Genomic DNA, 13,175 nt, shown 5'->3' on the forward strand with positions numbered 1-13,175 from the left:
GTAGTTGTTACATATGGATATAAAAAACTAGAAGTAACTCCCATGTGGCAGTAGCCTAGAACACACTGTTCATTATGATTTTTCTGTTTTTAACTTGCTGTCAAGTAGATCAAAGAAAGAAAACTTGGGTAGACAGAGCAAAAATATTATTCAGAGCATGAAAACTTCAGAAGAGTATACAGATCCTCTTCCCATTATCACATAATTACATAATGCAGTTTAAAGGCATCTTTTGTACAAGATTCTTCTCATTCTCAGTATGTAACAGGGAGTACACTGTACATATGTATCTGAAAAAATTAAAAATATTGTTACTCACATCATAGCCTGTAATGGCTATCTGGTGCATAGAATCATTAACTGCTTTGAGAATACCCAGTATAGAAGTTAATGCCTCCTGGAGATCTTCAGCTCCTTCACAATTCTTACTGTATTTCAGCATTTCCTGAGTGGGCAAGAAATGACAACATACTTAGTTTTTTGGAAACAGCAATAACTAGGAATATTTGAATTTTAACACCAAATTCGGCCTACATTTTTCAAGTTATCCAGGGAAGTCAACACCGTATAATCTAGTGGATTAAATACTGACTAACTCAGAAGACCCCAAGGTCTTCTTTATTTCTTATCTCTGCTGCTAATTACCTGCACATTCATCCAAACATTTTTATAAGCAGTACCTAAGAATTTTACAATATTAAATTGGCAAGCATTTTTCACAAGTGCTAAGAACAAAACAAAACAAATCCCAGTGTCACATCCACTTTTTAAAGCAAATAAACAAACCTGAAACATTTGTTACTTTTACAACTAGCAAATATAAAAATATAGGCAAATTCCATTTATTATTTGAGTTATTGCAAAGACCTCGGATGGCTTGGAATGCTAGTCATAGACCAAAACTTTGAGCACTGTCTATGTATTTAAAAATGTAATCCTTCTCCAAAAAGCTTATTGGTGAAGCTGCATCTTCTAATTTGGTTCCAGATGAACATAGAGGCAAATTCATGTGGAACCCCACAGGCTTCATAGCATGAGAATAAGCATTTAGTAACGGAGTGTAGAAAGTAAAGACACTTTAAATAGAAACCTTTCAAATGCTCCTCTCTTCAGGTAAGTTTAAAGTAATTAACTCTTTAAAAGTTGTTAACTTTAACTATTTTAATGCAATAGTAAACTATTGTAAAAAACAATTGTTGAAACTCATGTCTATGTGGTAAATATTTCCTAAAACAAGCCAGTTTCAAGCATGGCAAAGATTTAGACATTCTTTTTAAAATTTATAATAGTACATTCCTCTCATTTTGCTCTCTCAGTATGTCTAAATGAATCAGTGGCAAAAATACCACACAGCGTGCTCAGTTAAGTACATTTCCTAGAATGTGAGTTGCTTTGAAGACTGTTTAACTGAAGCTTTTTGAACACTTTCTCAAATCCAGCAAGGCTAACTCCTGTGACATGCATGAGGCCACTATAACTGACAAGTATCATGTACTTCTGACGCTCTCTTCTCTTTGTTGCAAAACTCTATTGGTCTTTTTGTTTTTCCTAATCAATGTCTTAATCTCTTCAGCAGAAATGTAAGGGCAAAAGAAGTTACACATGGTACCTCTGTGGTAATGTTTAATGTTTGCCTGCCTACTAGTAGCTTTTTGGCTGAAAGAGAAAAAGAACTGAGCTGAAAGTTGATAGACTGGAATTTCCTTCTGTTTTAATTTATACGCCTCTCTACTAACTTTTAGATTTCTTTCCAGCAGGATGAGAGTAACAGGATTAAAAAAGGCAAAAAAATACACTTTGTTTATTAACCAAAAATGATGTAGTTTTATAACACATACCTTTAGCAATAACTGGTATTTGGTTATTCTTTGAACGGGTTTCAGCAAGTATGAGTCCAAACTGAGCTTGTGGTCAAGTTTCCTTTGACATTCCTGTAATCAATGTCAGATTTCATTGGTACACCAATCAATATTTTTTGTCATTTGTTCTTGAGATAAATTACAAATTTAAACATAAAACAAATACAGAAATATTTCAGATATTCAAGCAAGCACACCTGAAAGAATACAGAATCTGAAAACTGCCTCCACAAACTTTCAGATCGAGGTTTATTTTGACAGTATTTTTCATAAATCTGGAAGTCTTCCATCTGAAATTGGAGAGAAGAGCAAAATATTACTAAATTCTTATGATTTTAATAGACTAAGTTCATCAGAAGTTTTTCCACAGTCAATAAGACCAAAGAAAAAAGAAAATGCAATTCCTTGAGGCATCCCTAGCAAAAGCAATTATTCAAAGTCACTAATTTTGTAACAGCTACACATTTTGTGCATGGAATATATGAATAAAATGTTCCTGTTCATTTTTATTTCAGTTTAATATTAGACACCTTATGAAGAAGCATGTTATATTTACAAATATATTTACACCAACATGAAAAATTTGGGATCTTTTAATTTAATTCAATTAATGCCAGAACATGAATTCCTCTGTGTAACTTAGTAAAAAAAAAATCTTTGTCCTTCTTTACAAATTTTTATTCTGTGCTTTTCAATGGAAATTTTCCTAAGTCATTTATTTACTATTTTACCAAGTTTTAATCATCTATTTACTATTATTATTCACTATTTTACATCTATTTATTATTACTACATCTATTACTCTTTTATTATCTATTTACTCTTTTATAAAGTCATTTATTGCCCCCTTATCACTTCAACATTATATTCAAGAGTTTGCTATTTTTTATTCGTGGTTGCTTACACAGGTCTCATGGTGCTCTTGTATCTTCAAGAGACTTGCACACATGGGTAATCTATTATTTTTATTTGATTATTCATTAAATTTTCACTTTCTGAAGTTCATTTATTCGTGAATGTTTCCCCTTTCTCTAACAGAGATGGCCAACCAAAGAACTGTACAGTCCCTCAGTTGACCTCAAATTACATGTTATCTAGATCTTGAGCTTTTCTGTAGCTCATTTTGCTGTTGCATAAAAAATATCTAATATGATTTTTTAAAAATCCCAAATAACTCATAAATGAGTGGTTTTATATATTCTAAAGTCATCTGCAGGGCTTCACAATCACCTTATTACAAACCTAGACATGGCCTCACAGTTCTAATTCTGCAGGAAACTCACCATCCTGTAGCTGTTTTTACACATTTGCCAACTTCAGATGAGTTAGTAACTGAACAGCATCACTTCAACATTTGTTGAAAGCAAAAGGAAGTAAGACTGCATTGAAAAGGTAACTTTAGATTTAATTGAAAGGCTAGGTAGGAAGTCAGCAAGCACTCAGCCCTTCCATTTTAGGAAACACCATCCTCATGGCTGCTTCCAGTAAATGGTAGGGAGAAGGATGACTACTTCCAGTTTCAAAGCCTCAACAGTTAGCAGTAACAGATTAAGATTAATTTCCATAAACAGATTCCTATCTAGCCATTGGTATTCTACAGGTGAGACTCATTGTTTAATAAAGCCCAGATTAAAAAGTTCAATTCTGTTACAGCTTTCCATTTTCACAGTAAAAAGTAAAAAAAAGGATGTACTCTGCTGAGTTGTATTCTTTTAAGAAAAGAGAAACAAACTAAATTCCAGTAAGGAAAGCTAATCAAGTACAACAATCAGTTACAGTGATGTGAAATGATCCAGTACATGACTCCTCTTCATGTTTTCCTAAATGCAACTTTAATAAAGCAATTTTCTTTCAACACTCTAGTAGCTCTTTCTGTCAAAATTAATGACTCTACACAGTGGAAAATATTCCCAACTCTCAAACCTGTTCAAGACAAAAAAAAGGGGATCTGGTGGCAATTACCACATGAAAATTACTTTTATCTGTAACAGCCTTAGAATAGCTTATGAATAAAATGCCAGCATGAGATGACACATACCTGATCCAGAAAGCAACGTCCTACCAGTTCTGGGTATTCTACATAATTTTCTAGTTCTCTCAAGAATATTCTACAAGGAAGAAGATTTTATTAGAGCACACCTTAAAGTTGTAGCAAATGATAACATTCTTGCAATTCGTTTTCTAAACTTAGGAAACAGAGTTGTAATTCTGTACTATGAAATTAGAAAGCTGTTCTAGATCAGGTATTTACAGAGGAGTAGCAAAATGAAATGAACAAACATTCTGACCAATTTCTTTTAGCTTCCTGTTGCTGCAATAGAAAGGAAATACAAGATTTTTTTTTCAGGAAAAAAAGTTTGTTTCCCTGTCTTGTGTATTAAGCAGCAGGATTTGTACAGTTTTAAAGTCTTTGTTTTTTTTCCTTCTAAGTGCCACCAAACAACACAGAGCAAATAATAATAATAAAAAAGTGGCAAAACCCTAAGTTTAGTTTTTCCTGAATAAGAAACAACTATTTAATACACTTTATATCTCTTGAAAATACTTATTTTCTAACCATTACAATATTATCACATGAAGAAAAGTACCTTTCTAGCAGCAAGAAGGTCACTTGACTATAACATTAAACAGCCTCAAGAAGATACAAAAGTATTGACAATTTGTGCTTTAGGGTAATAATTTACTTTCCATAGTAAGTTTCATAAAAACAAACAAACCAACAAAAAAAAACCACCAAACTTTGTTTTAATTAGCTTGTAACCAGATCACAATACCTTTCCTCAAGATGACCACTGCCAAAATTTTATTTAAATGTTCTCAGAACACAGGTACAGTTTCACACAGCTTTACTCATCATTTGTAAACACTTTGCTTTTCTCCTCCAATATAATATGAATTTTGACTTGATAGACAGCCAGGTTGGACTCAGTAAGCATCTTTTAGCAATTTAGGTCTGATTAAGAGTACAAGAAAACCATTCAAATGCTATTTTTATATCTGAATGCAAATCCTCACCTGTTGTGAAAGTGATAAATTTCTTCCATGTTCCCAAACAAAATATCCTTCTTGTTTTGGAGTTCTGGTGAAATGAGGTGAGCCATTAAGGGGTTGTCCATCTCTGCAGCATACCCCTGGAACAAAGAAGCGCATGATCATTTCCCACTGATCACCTCCTTTTACTTGTAGTACTTATCTCTCTTATAAGGCAATCTGCCTTTGCAGGCTGATAAACAGCAAAGAAAGAGTTCTGTATTAATCATTAAATAAGTCTACAAATTCTGCTCTTCCCTCAATTTACAAAAACACACCTAAAATCCTTAGAAAGATGCTTGAATAATTACTGGAATTCTTAGTTGAGCAAGGGTGAAACAATGTTTGCAAATGTTTCACCAACCAAAGGTTATGAATTCTCATACTCCTTAGAAGTCAGAGTTTGATTTTTGTGTTAGAATTTACAATTCTGAGTTTAAAGCCACAATTCTAGTACACATGTAAATCTTCATGTTAGTGTTGGCTTTAATGATGAGGGAGTAGGATGGTGGTAGAGTCATCGTCCCTGAAGGTGCTTAAAGAAAGGCTGGATGAGGTACTTAGGGACATGGCTTAGTGGCTGATACCGGTGACTGGGGGAAGGTTGGACCAAATGATCTTGGAGGTCTTTTCCAACCTTAATGATTCTATGACTACAATTACTTCTATAGATAACAGAAACCTGTTATCTATAACAAAAAACCTAAGCTACAAATTCTATTTTAAAGATGCTTTCGTTAGACTTGCCACCAAAAGTCATAACTTTAGATCATGGCATTTTCCATTTATCATATAAGGTCACATTCTCTGCATATGTGTATTTGGCACAAATAAAGAAAAGAGGGCACACACGTGGCTTTAGCTCAAGAGTGCTCTTCTCTGGTACCCTGAGGACACTATTCTGTTATTAACAGATCTCACAGTAAAGACAGACGGAGACAGAAGGAAAAAGAAAAGAAAAAAGTGCAAGAATGCTTTAGTACCTGTGCTAGTAATACACAGCAAGTGTGATGGAATAGTTTAATTTAATGGCAAATAATGGTACCTGCCTTTCTTAGACTCTTACGTGAATGAACTACCAAATGCCTTTTAGTCATCTTCTCAGAGACAAAGAAGCTAAAACAACATCCTTTGAATTTGTCCGTTTAATCGGGGGAATTGAACTAAACCATGTGGTTTACCGAAGAACAGATCGTATGGATTGGAGAACACACATTCGGAATGATGCAAGATTTGGCTATTAATGCATTAAGCAGCTGCAGGAAGATGTTGTGACCTACTTTAGATTTGGATCAGATCTCTCTCTTCCCCCAAACCACACTGTAATGAATAAGGTGCTCACAGAAAAAAAATAACACAACACATTAGTGACAGATTTCTAATAAAAAGGATAAGCAAAATTACACCTACAATCAAGATTCTCAATTTCAAAGTTATGTTCAAATGACAAAAAGTAGGAGAACAAGCTGGTAAAGTGAGCTAGTCTCAAGAATTTAGATGTTTGGATAAGCTAGTGATTAGATTTTTATCATTTTTTTTTAATCATTTGTTTAAAAAACTACCTTTCATTTTCCATTGGAATCCTTTGCAGAGAGAAAATACATCGCAAAGAAATGCAACATAAAAGGAGACACCGTCTGTACAAAAGAGTACCAAGTTACTTTTATGGGAAAATTGGAAAGATTAGTACCATAGGAGAAACAAAGGAATTGGGGAAATTGTCACAACCATGGACTAATAATAAGAATTACTCAAAAGCTGGAAGACTGCCGTTGAACCATACATCAGCAAGGATCCAATCCAAAGTTACTGTTGGCAGTTCTGATCACCCAAGTTCAAGAGAGATGAATAACAAACTTCAAGGAGATATTGAGAAATGAGCTTGGCATGGTCAGAGTGCTTGATAGTCTATTGTATTGGCAGAAAATGAAGAGCACTCGACCTAGCAATACAAAAGGTTGCACTATATGTAAAACAAGAGAAATACTAGAAGAACAGAAATATTCTGCAACAGCCTCCATTATCAGAAGGAAGAACCAAAAAGCCTTCAACCATTTGAATTTTGATTTTAAGAACAGAATTATACCGATAGGATTGCATACAAACGCAAGGAATAAAGTAATCCTTAAGGTCCACTCCAGACCTATATTGCTTTATTACCCAACATTAGACAGCTATCCTGTTGTTGACACGTCCCAGCATTTGGACAGAACCCAGAACAGCAACGCTATTGGAAGCTGAGCAGAAACTAGGCAAAGGTAAGGCCAGAGCTCCTGCAGTACTCTTATTTGAAGGTATCTACCCAGAAATCATCACTGCTACATAATTTAAGACAGCTCCTATTTAAGAGGATAACACTTGCATGGATACCGAAAGTGCCCAACTTGCTCAATTTTGACACATTATGACTGAAATAACTCACCCTCAAGTTATCTGAAGCTTTATCATCTCCTACAATCAAACTGGACTACAGCAAAATGATGTGTCCATGTATGAAGACTTGACAAATTTGAGGTACAGAACCCTGTACAAGAACCCTATCTACAAGCAATACACAGTACTGTAATTGTGCCTTGATAAGCACAGAGCAAAGGAAATACCTTTGTTTCCTTCACAATTTTGATTCAAGATGTTATTATTCCAAGGCACTTGTCTGCCATAGTTTTACCCAAGATAATTGGAAGATCACCTAAAGGTCTACAAAGAAGGATGTGATAAGTAGATTTGCTACTTTGATACAAAATTTTCTCAACATAAATTCACATTCCAGTGTGAATTTCTTCTTTCAATGCAAATTCACATTCCAGTATGACACTATCTTCCTGGAGCTGACCCAAGACTCTGGAATGAACTTCTGCAAGAATTAATGACCATTACAAATGTCACTGTGTTCTACCTAAATAATCAGGCATATCTTCTTTTCTGCTGAATTTGTGTTTACTAATATAAAATCCTAGTTGCATGAGTATTTCTAGGAAAAATATTGTACATTCCTGCCTCTGGAATATGAGACAGGAAAATACCAGACAGAGATGTAACAACCACACTGCTTGATGAGACAAGAGGAGGCATTACAGTGATAAGCAAAGCATATGAACATCCATGAAATGAAACTGAACTAGATTCATATCAGCCACAGTGAAATTTAATCTTTACCTCAAGAACACAGTGAAATCTAATCTTTACCTCAAGAACACAGAGAAGTTCATCCACATATGCTCTTTCAGTTTCAATAAGTTCATTAATTACATGCCTGTAAACAAAGAACGGTAATTAAGGAACGCCTATTCACTTATGCAAAATATTGAGGCAACATTAACTTTGTCTGTTTCTACTTTCCTTCAAACAATAAAAGAAACATTTCCAGTTCAAGTAAAATGTGATTTTCATAGACATTTCTGTCAACAGTTCATATGTCCTTATTGAGAAGCGTGCATTTTAAAAATGTTTTAAAGTTGAAAATGTGTTTAAACAGGAAAAAAAGCCAAAAGCTAGCATTTTAAGTGTTGTAGGAGCTGAACTGAAGCAGTGAACAGTTTTATCACTGTTTATCACAAAATCTGTTTATGCTGTATTTGCAAGAGTTAGAGCTGCAAAGGATTATCAAATACAGATTTCAAGTTATGCTGGTCATTTTAAAATTGAGGCTTTCCACTATACTTAGAAACATCTAATAAATGAGGCACAGTGCCTCATTTTAAAGTTTAATTTCCTTCATAGTCAAGCAAGCATACTTCTTTTTTCCCCCGCTTGTAATTCTGGATGATTTAGCATATGGTTACAACAGCGAAATGACACCAAGAGCATCCAGTTTTCAGGTAGAAATGCAAGTTCTGCTATACCACACACAGGTGGTATTAAGTTATTTTTGGAATGTGTGTGATGCTATTTAGTGTTTGTACAGGAAGGTGATTTTTCTTAAGATTTGTCAAAACAGGGACTGAAGAGAGTCAAATAGAAAACCCCAAAAGTCCTCTGAAGCATGGAGACCAAAATCTCTGATAGATTTACAGGAGGCTTATTCCTCAAAACTATGTCATCTTTGAAATGAAAATATGCAGTTATCTTGCCATAGCACTATCTTTCTGAAGCAAAATTAGACTCTGGTACTATATAAACTAGAAATAATTCTGCAGACAGACTGAAATACCTTCCTCTATGTACAGAGCACAGCCAATGCATTTCAAAAAGCACTGAGACTTAATTCAGAGAAGCATACTTGTCTTATCAAATCCTTAGCCAAACTCAGACTTTACTGGAACCAAATCAGAGAAAGAACATTTGTTGTTTATCAAAATATACTTACTGCCGTAGCACAGCTAGGTTTTCTTCATCATCCATCGTGGATCCTCCTCTGCTTTGATGGAGTTCAGTCATTTCACTCTAAAGAAGGAAACAAACAAACAAAAAATAATCACAGCATCACAGATGGGGGTGAAAGCACTTTAAAATATGGAGCTTTGCACTAAGCTCTATTTGCATGCGTTTTCACAGGCAAGACTGTGCTCCATTAGAAATGAAGTTATTTTGCAGAAACTCAGCAAAAAAAAGTCAACATGAAGGTCTTGAAGCACACATGAAGATTTAGATTCAGGGAGTTCACCATGAAAGGCCGGCTTAGAAAACATCATGGCTCAAGACCCCTCTCCAGCAAGGCAACATCAGAGCATCAGCATTAAATTTTGGAGGCAGTGCTGGCCCTAGTCTGTTTTCCAAGCTAAAAATGAGGTACTGTGCTAACTTTCTGGTTGGTAGAAGTAACTCTTGTAATGGCTGAGCTAATCCCAGATCTTCTGAAATAAGGAGAGGTTCTGCTTTCAAGTTCCCACCCCCCAAAACCAACCCTTTTCTCCAACTCTTGTCCCTACTGGCCACGCAGTCCTGCATTTCTCCTTGCATCGTCTCCTGACTCTTGCTGAATCTTTCCTGAGTTAATTCGACTCTCTAACATAGTGGGGAACTATTTGTTTCTGTTGCTGCCGTCAGGTTACTTTCCCTGCTGGAGGCGGGGCAGGAAGACCTTCCCCACTTGGGAATGGCAACCCCTTAGGTCAGGTGAAGCTATCTGTGAGCCAATGACAACTACCTCTTCACTTTCGTCAGTTTTAAGAGTAGCCAGTTACTACTGGCAAATAATAAATGTTTCCTGTTCATAGATTTTATACTTTGCTGCCCCTAACATTTTTCCTAATATAGGCAACTATTTACTTTACCTTCTCTCATACCCAGCCCAGTGACAAAGCAGCCTCTATTTAAACCAGAGTTACTTTGATAGGGGCAATACCATCACATTTGCAGTGGAATTGCCTCACTCTTCTTGAAGTTGTTGAATATTCTATTGAGTTATGACTTTCTCAAGCAGTATGCGCATGAAAAACACAGAGAAAAAAAAATTACCTTTCCTCTTCTGTAGTTTACCTTCCGAAGCACACCGCTTTCTGAGTTGGATACATAATCTCTTTGAAGACCTAAGCACGTAAACCAGAATCAAACAGCAGTTAGAACTTGAGCGGATCTTACACAGATGTTTGTGCAACCACAAATTACAGCTGTTAGTTTCTGGGCACAGTGAAAAAAAAATACTTAAAGGCTACTACAGTTGCTTACCTGGAGAGGTACAAGGAGATTTTACAAAGGCTTCGGGTCTTGGTGCAACTGGCTGAACAGGACGTGTCTGCTTAGCTGCCAGTTTCTTAAGACTTACTTGTCTCTTTTGAAACATTTCTTCCATGCTTTCTTGCTTCTGGAAAACCTTTTGCACATGCTCCTACCATTGCCATAGGAAAAAAAAATCACTGTCAGAGACCTATCAACAAGCTACACAGCTATTTATGGTACATTGATTTGAAATGGCTATTGCTTTTATACTGCATATAAAAATATTACCATACTCTTCACTCCTAACAAGGCATAATTTACAGTTATTTGGTACACTTAAAAACTGGAACATCACAAAATAATTTCTCTGCTTGCTGTAGAGAAACCAATGGGATTCAGGTTTCAAATTAAAAAAAAAAAAAATCAGGGAAAAGTTTTCTTGAAAGCATCTAATGGTTCTGTTATGAGAAGGTATCAGCAAGAAAGAAAAGCTGCCCAGAGAGATTGTGGAGTTGTCTTCTTTGGAGATACTCAAAACCAGCCTGGATGTGATCCTGTGAAACATGCTCTAGGTGACTGTGCTTGAGCAGAGGGCTTGGACTAGATGATCTCTGGAGGTCCCCTCCAACCTTGACCATTCTGCGATTCTATTTTCAAGTTCTGCTTTGTAACTGCTTTTTCCTATGAGTTGTGCAAGGATCAGGGACAGTCATGTTTTAACTACATAAAGAAGATATCTCAAGTACTCATTTGGGAGGTTGTTTTTTTTTTTAATAAAAAAATTAAAAATCCTACTGTCTGAAAATTTGAATTTGTTATTAATAGGCTCTGGAGCCCTTGATGCCTATCCAAACGTAGGACATGACTACCACCTTGAGTAAGGAAATGTGCCAGCTTTCCAGTTCCCAGGTGTAAGTACTTGCTCTGATGATTAGCACGAACTCATCTAGTAGGGTTAGCTTTATTGATGGCTCTTTAAGAAAGCAACTCTAAAATTAACAAGTGAATGCATACATATACATAAATATATTCTGGTACCTTTAGGTCCTCATTGAGGATCTGTGCATACTCTCTGTAAATTTTATTCAACTCCTTGATTTTATTGCCTGCACCAGTGTCCAGGAATTTCTCAATCTCTTGTAACGCTGATTCTGCACCATCCTGAGACTGACACTTATCTACAGGCTGTGAAGCCAGCAGATAAATTCCTTCATCGCACCATTTCATAGACTAGAAACAGAGAAGAGAAAAGGCTCAGAATGTATTGATGTCAGCTTCAAACACTAAGAGCTCTAAGACATTTCACACCTCTACTTGTGATGTATTCAGCTATTTAAGGATAAAACTTTCAGTATACCCATATATTTTTTAGTCTCCTGTTATGACAATGGGTGGGCAGAGGTTTTTGCAAACAAGACAGGAAACAAAACCATTCCACAGAAAATTTACCTTTTCTAATAAGCTATGCAGTTCTAGAGATTTGTTAAGAAGATTCCTCCTTCGTTCCATCTCAGTAGTGAAGGCATCACAGAGATGATGAAGTTCACTGCATTTTGGAATAATGGAGTCCACAGCATAGTGATTGCTTTGAATGAAAGTGTCACCTTCTGAAGCTAGCATTCTGGCTTTTGCTATGGTTTCCTAAGAAAGAAAGCATTGATTTCAGTATATATTTCCTTGGATCGACATCAATTAAAAAAATTAGAAGTTATACCATTTATTTTTTATGCAGTCAAACCCACATTTATACAGAACACATTTTAAATTAATAGCTGCCTGACTTCATAAATCAAAGTGATTTTCTGTCTTTCCAAATGCCTACGAACTTTTATGCTTCCTGCTTCATTGTATCAGAGCACTTCAGAAACATGAATTAGTATAACCATATAGCCCCAGCGAGAAGAAATCCAAATCATAATATGTTAATAATGTCTCCTTTTTACATTTTTCAGAGCATATTTTTGTCGATCTTGTTTTTGTATATCATACACTCAATACACAGCCTTCCCATTTTTGAGTTTTAATGAAATAAGTGGTTTTATTAGGAGTGGAAGTGTCCCCTTGATCATAAAGTGCAGAACTTGGCTATGTAGACATTTTATGTAATTTTTCCATGAAACAATCATACCGACTCTATGATTAGTCACTCCACTCTTCAACTAAGAGTTGCCTGAGAACTGGGCCATTCCAATGGTTGAAAGCATTGCTCCAAATTCCTTCTGCACATTACTTTAGACACTAATTCTGTCCTTCTGTTAGCTTAAGCTCTGGTCATATGATATTTTCAGTAACTAAATGACATTCCCCTACACACAGACACACACACAGAGTCATACTAGAAATATGGAGAAGTGCAGTTCTTACACAAGATTTTTCTTCAAAGTTGACAAGATCTTTCAAAATGTGCTCCGCATGTGAACAGCTGTTTCCCACATCTGTGAAAGCAGACAGTCTCTCGGACACAACATCCAAAGCTGCTTTAACCTGAAACGACATATATGTAAGTATCAATGAAGATGATTCCACCTCTCCAGAGACATATCAGTTAAATAGCTGATAGCCAATGTTTGCAATCAGGTGATTCACATTATGGGGTTACTGGGGCACAAACACAAATTAGGTTTTTGTCAACCTACTTTTATCCTCAACTTAAAATGAAAACAAATACAGAGAAAAGGCAGTGAAGTA

General features: G+C 35.6%; 1 protein-coding gene across 16 annotated transcripts in view; it reads right to left on the reverse strand.

The window, feature by feature from the left end:
- MCF2L (MCF.2 cell line derived transforming sequence like) overlaps window positions 1–13,175 on the reverse strand; it is a 152,005-nt gene that overhangs the window by 12,838 nt on the left and 125,992 nt on the right. For all 16 annotated transcript variants that reach the window (XR_011806080.1, XR_011806079.1, XM_038173320.2 and 13 more), the window contains 12 exons: window positions 12,852–12,971; window positions 11,937–12,128; window positions 11,526–11,717; window positions 10,497–10,656; window positions 10,287–10,357; window positions 9,196–9,272; window positions 8,076–8,142; window positions 4,875–4,990; window positions 3,898–3,967; window positions 2,057–2,149; window positions 1,839–1,931; window positions 320–445 (listed from right to left, as the gene is read on the reverse strand). Coding sequence is in view for 14 of the 16 variants with exons in the window: in XM_038173320.2 (XP_038029248.1) it covers window positions 320–445; window positions 1,839–1,931; window positions 2,057–2,149; window positions 3,898–3,967; window positions 4,875–4,990; window positions 8,076–8,142; window positions 9,196–9,272; window positions 10,287–10,357; window positions 10,497–10,656; window positions 11,526–11,717; window positions 11,937–12,128; window positions 12,852–12,971 (1,377 nt within the window). In the remaining 2 variants the exon portion in view is untranslated. The remainder of the gene's footprint in view (window positions 1–319; window positions 446–1,838; window positions 1,932–2,056; window positions 2,150–3,897; window positions 3,968–4,874; window positions 4,991–8,075; window positions 8,143–9,195; window positions 9,273–10,286; window positions 10,358–10,496; window positions 10,657–11,525; window positions 11,718–11,936; window positions 12,129–12,851; window positions 12,972–13,175) is intronic.

Source organism: Anas platyrhynchos, chromosome 1 (genome assembly GCF_047663525.1).
Source record: "Anas platyrhynchos isolate ZD024472 breed Pekin duck chromosome 1, IASCAAS_PekinDuck_T2T, whole genome shotgun sequence".
In the NCBI taxonomy this organism is placed as follows: domain Eukaryota; kingdom Metazoa; phylum Chordata; class Aves; order Anseriformes; family Anatidae; genus Anas; species Anas platyrhynchos.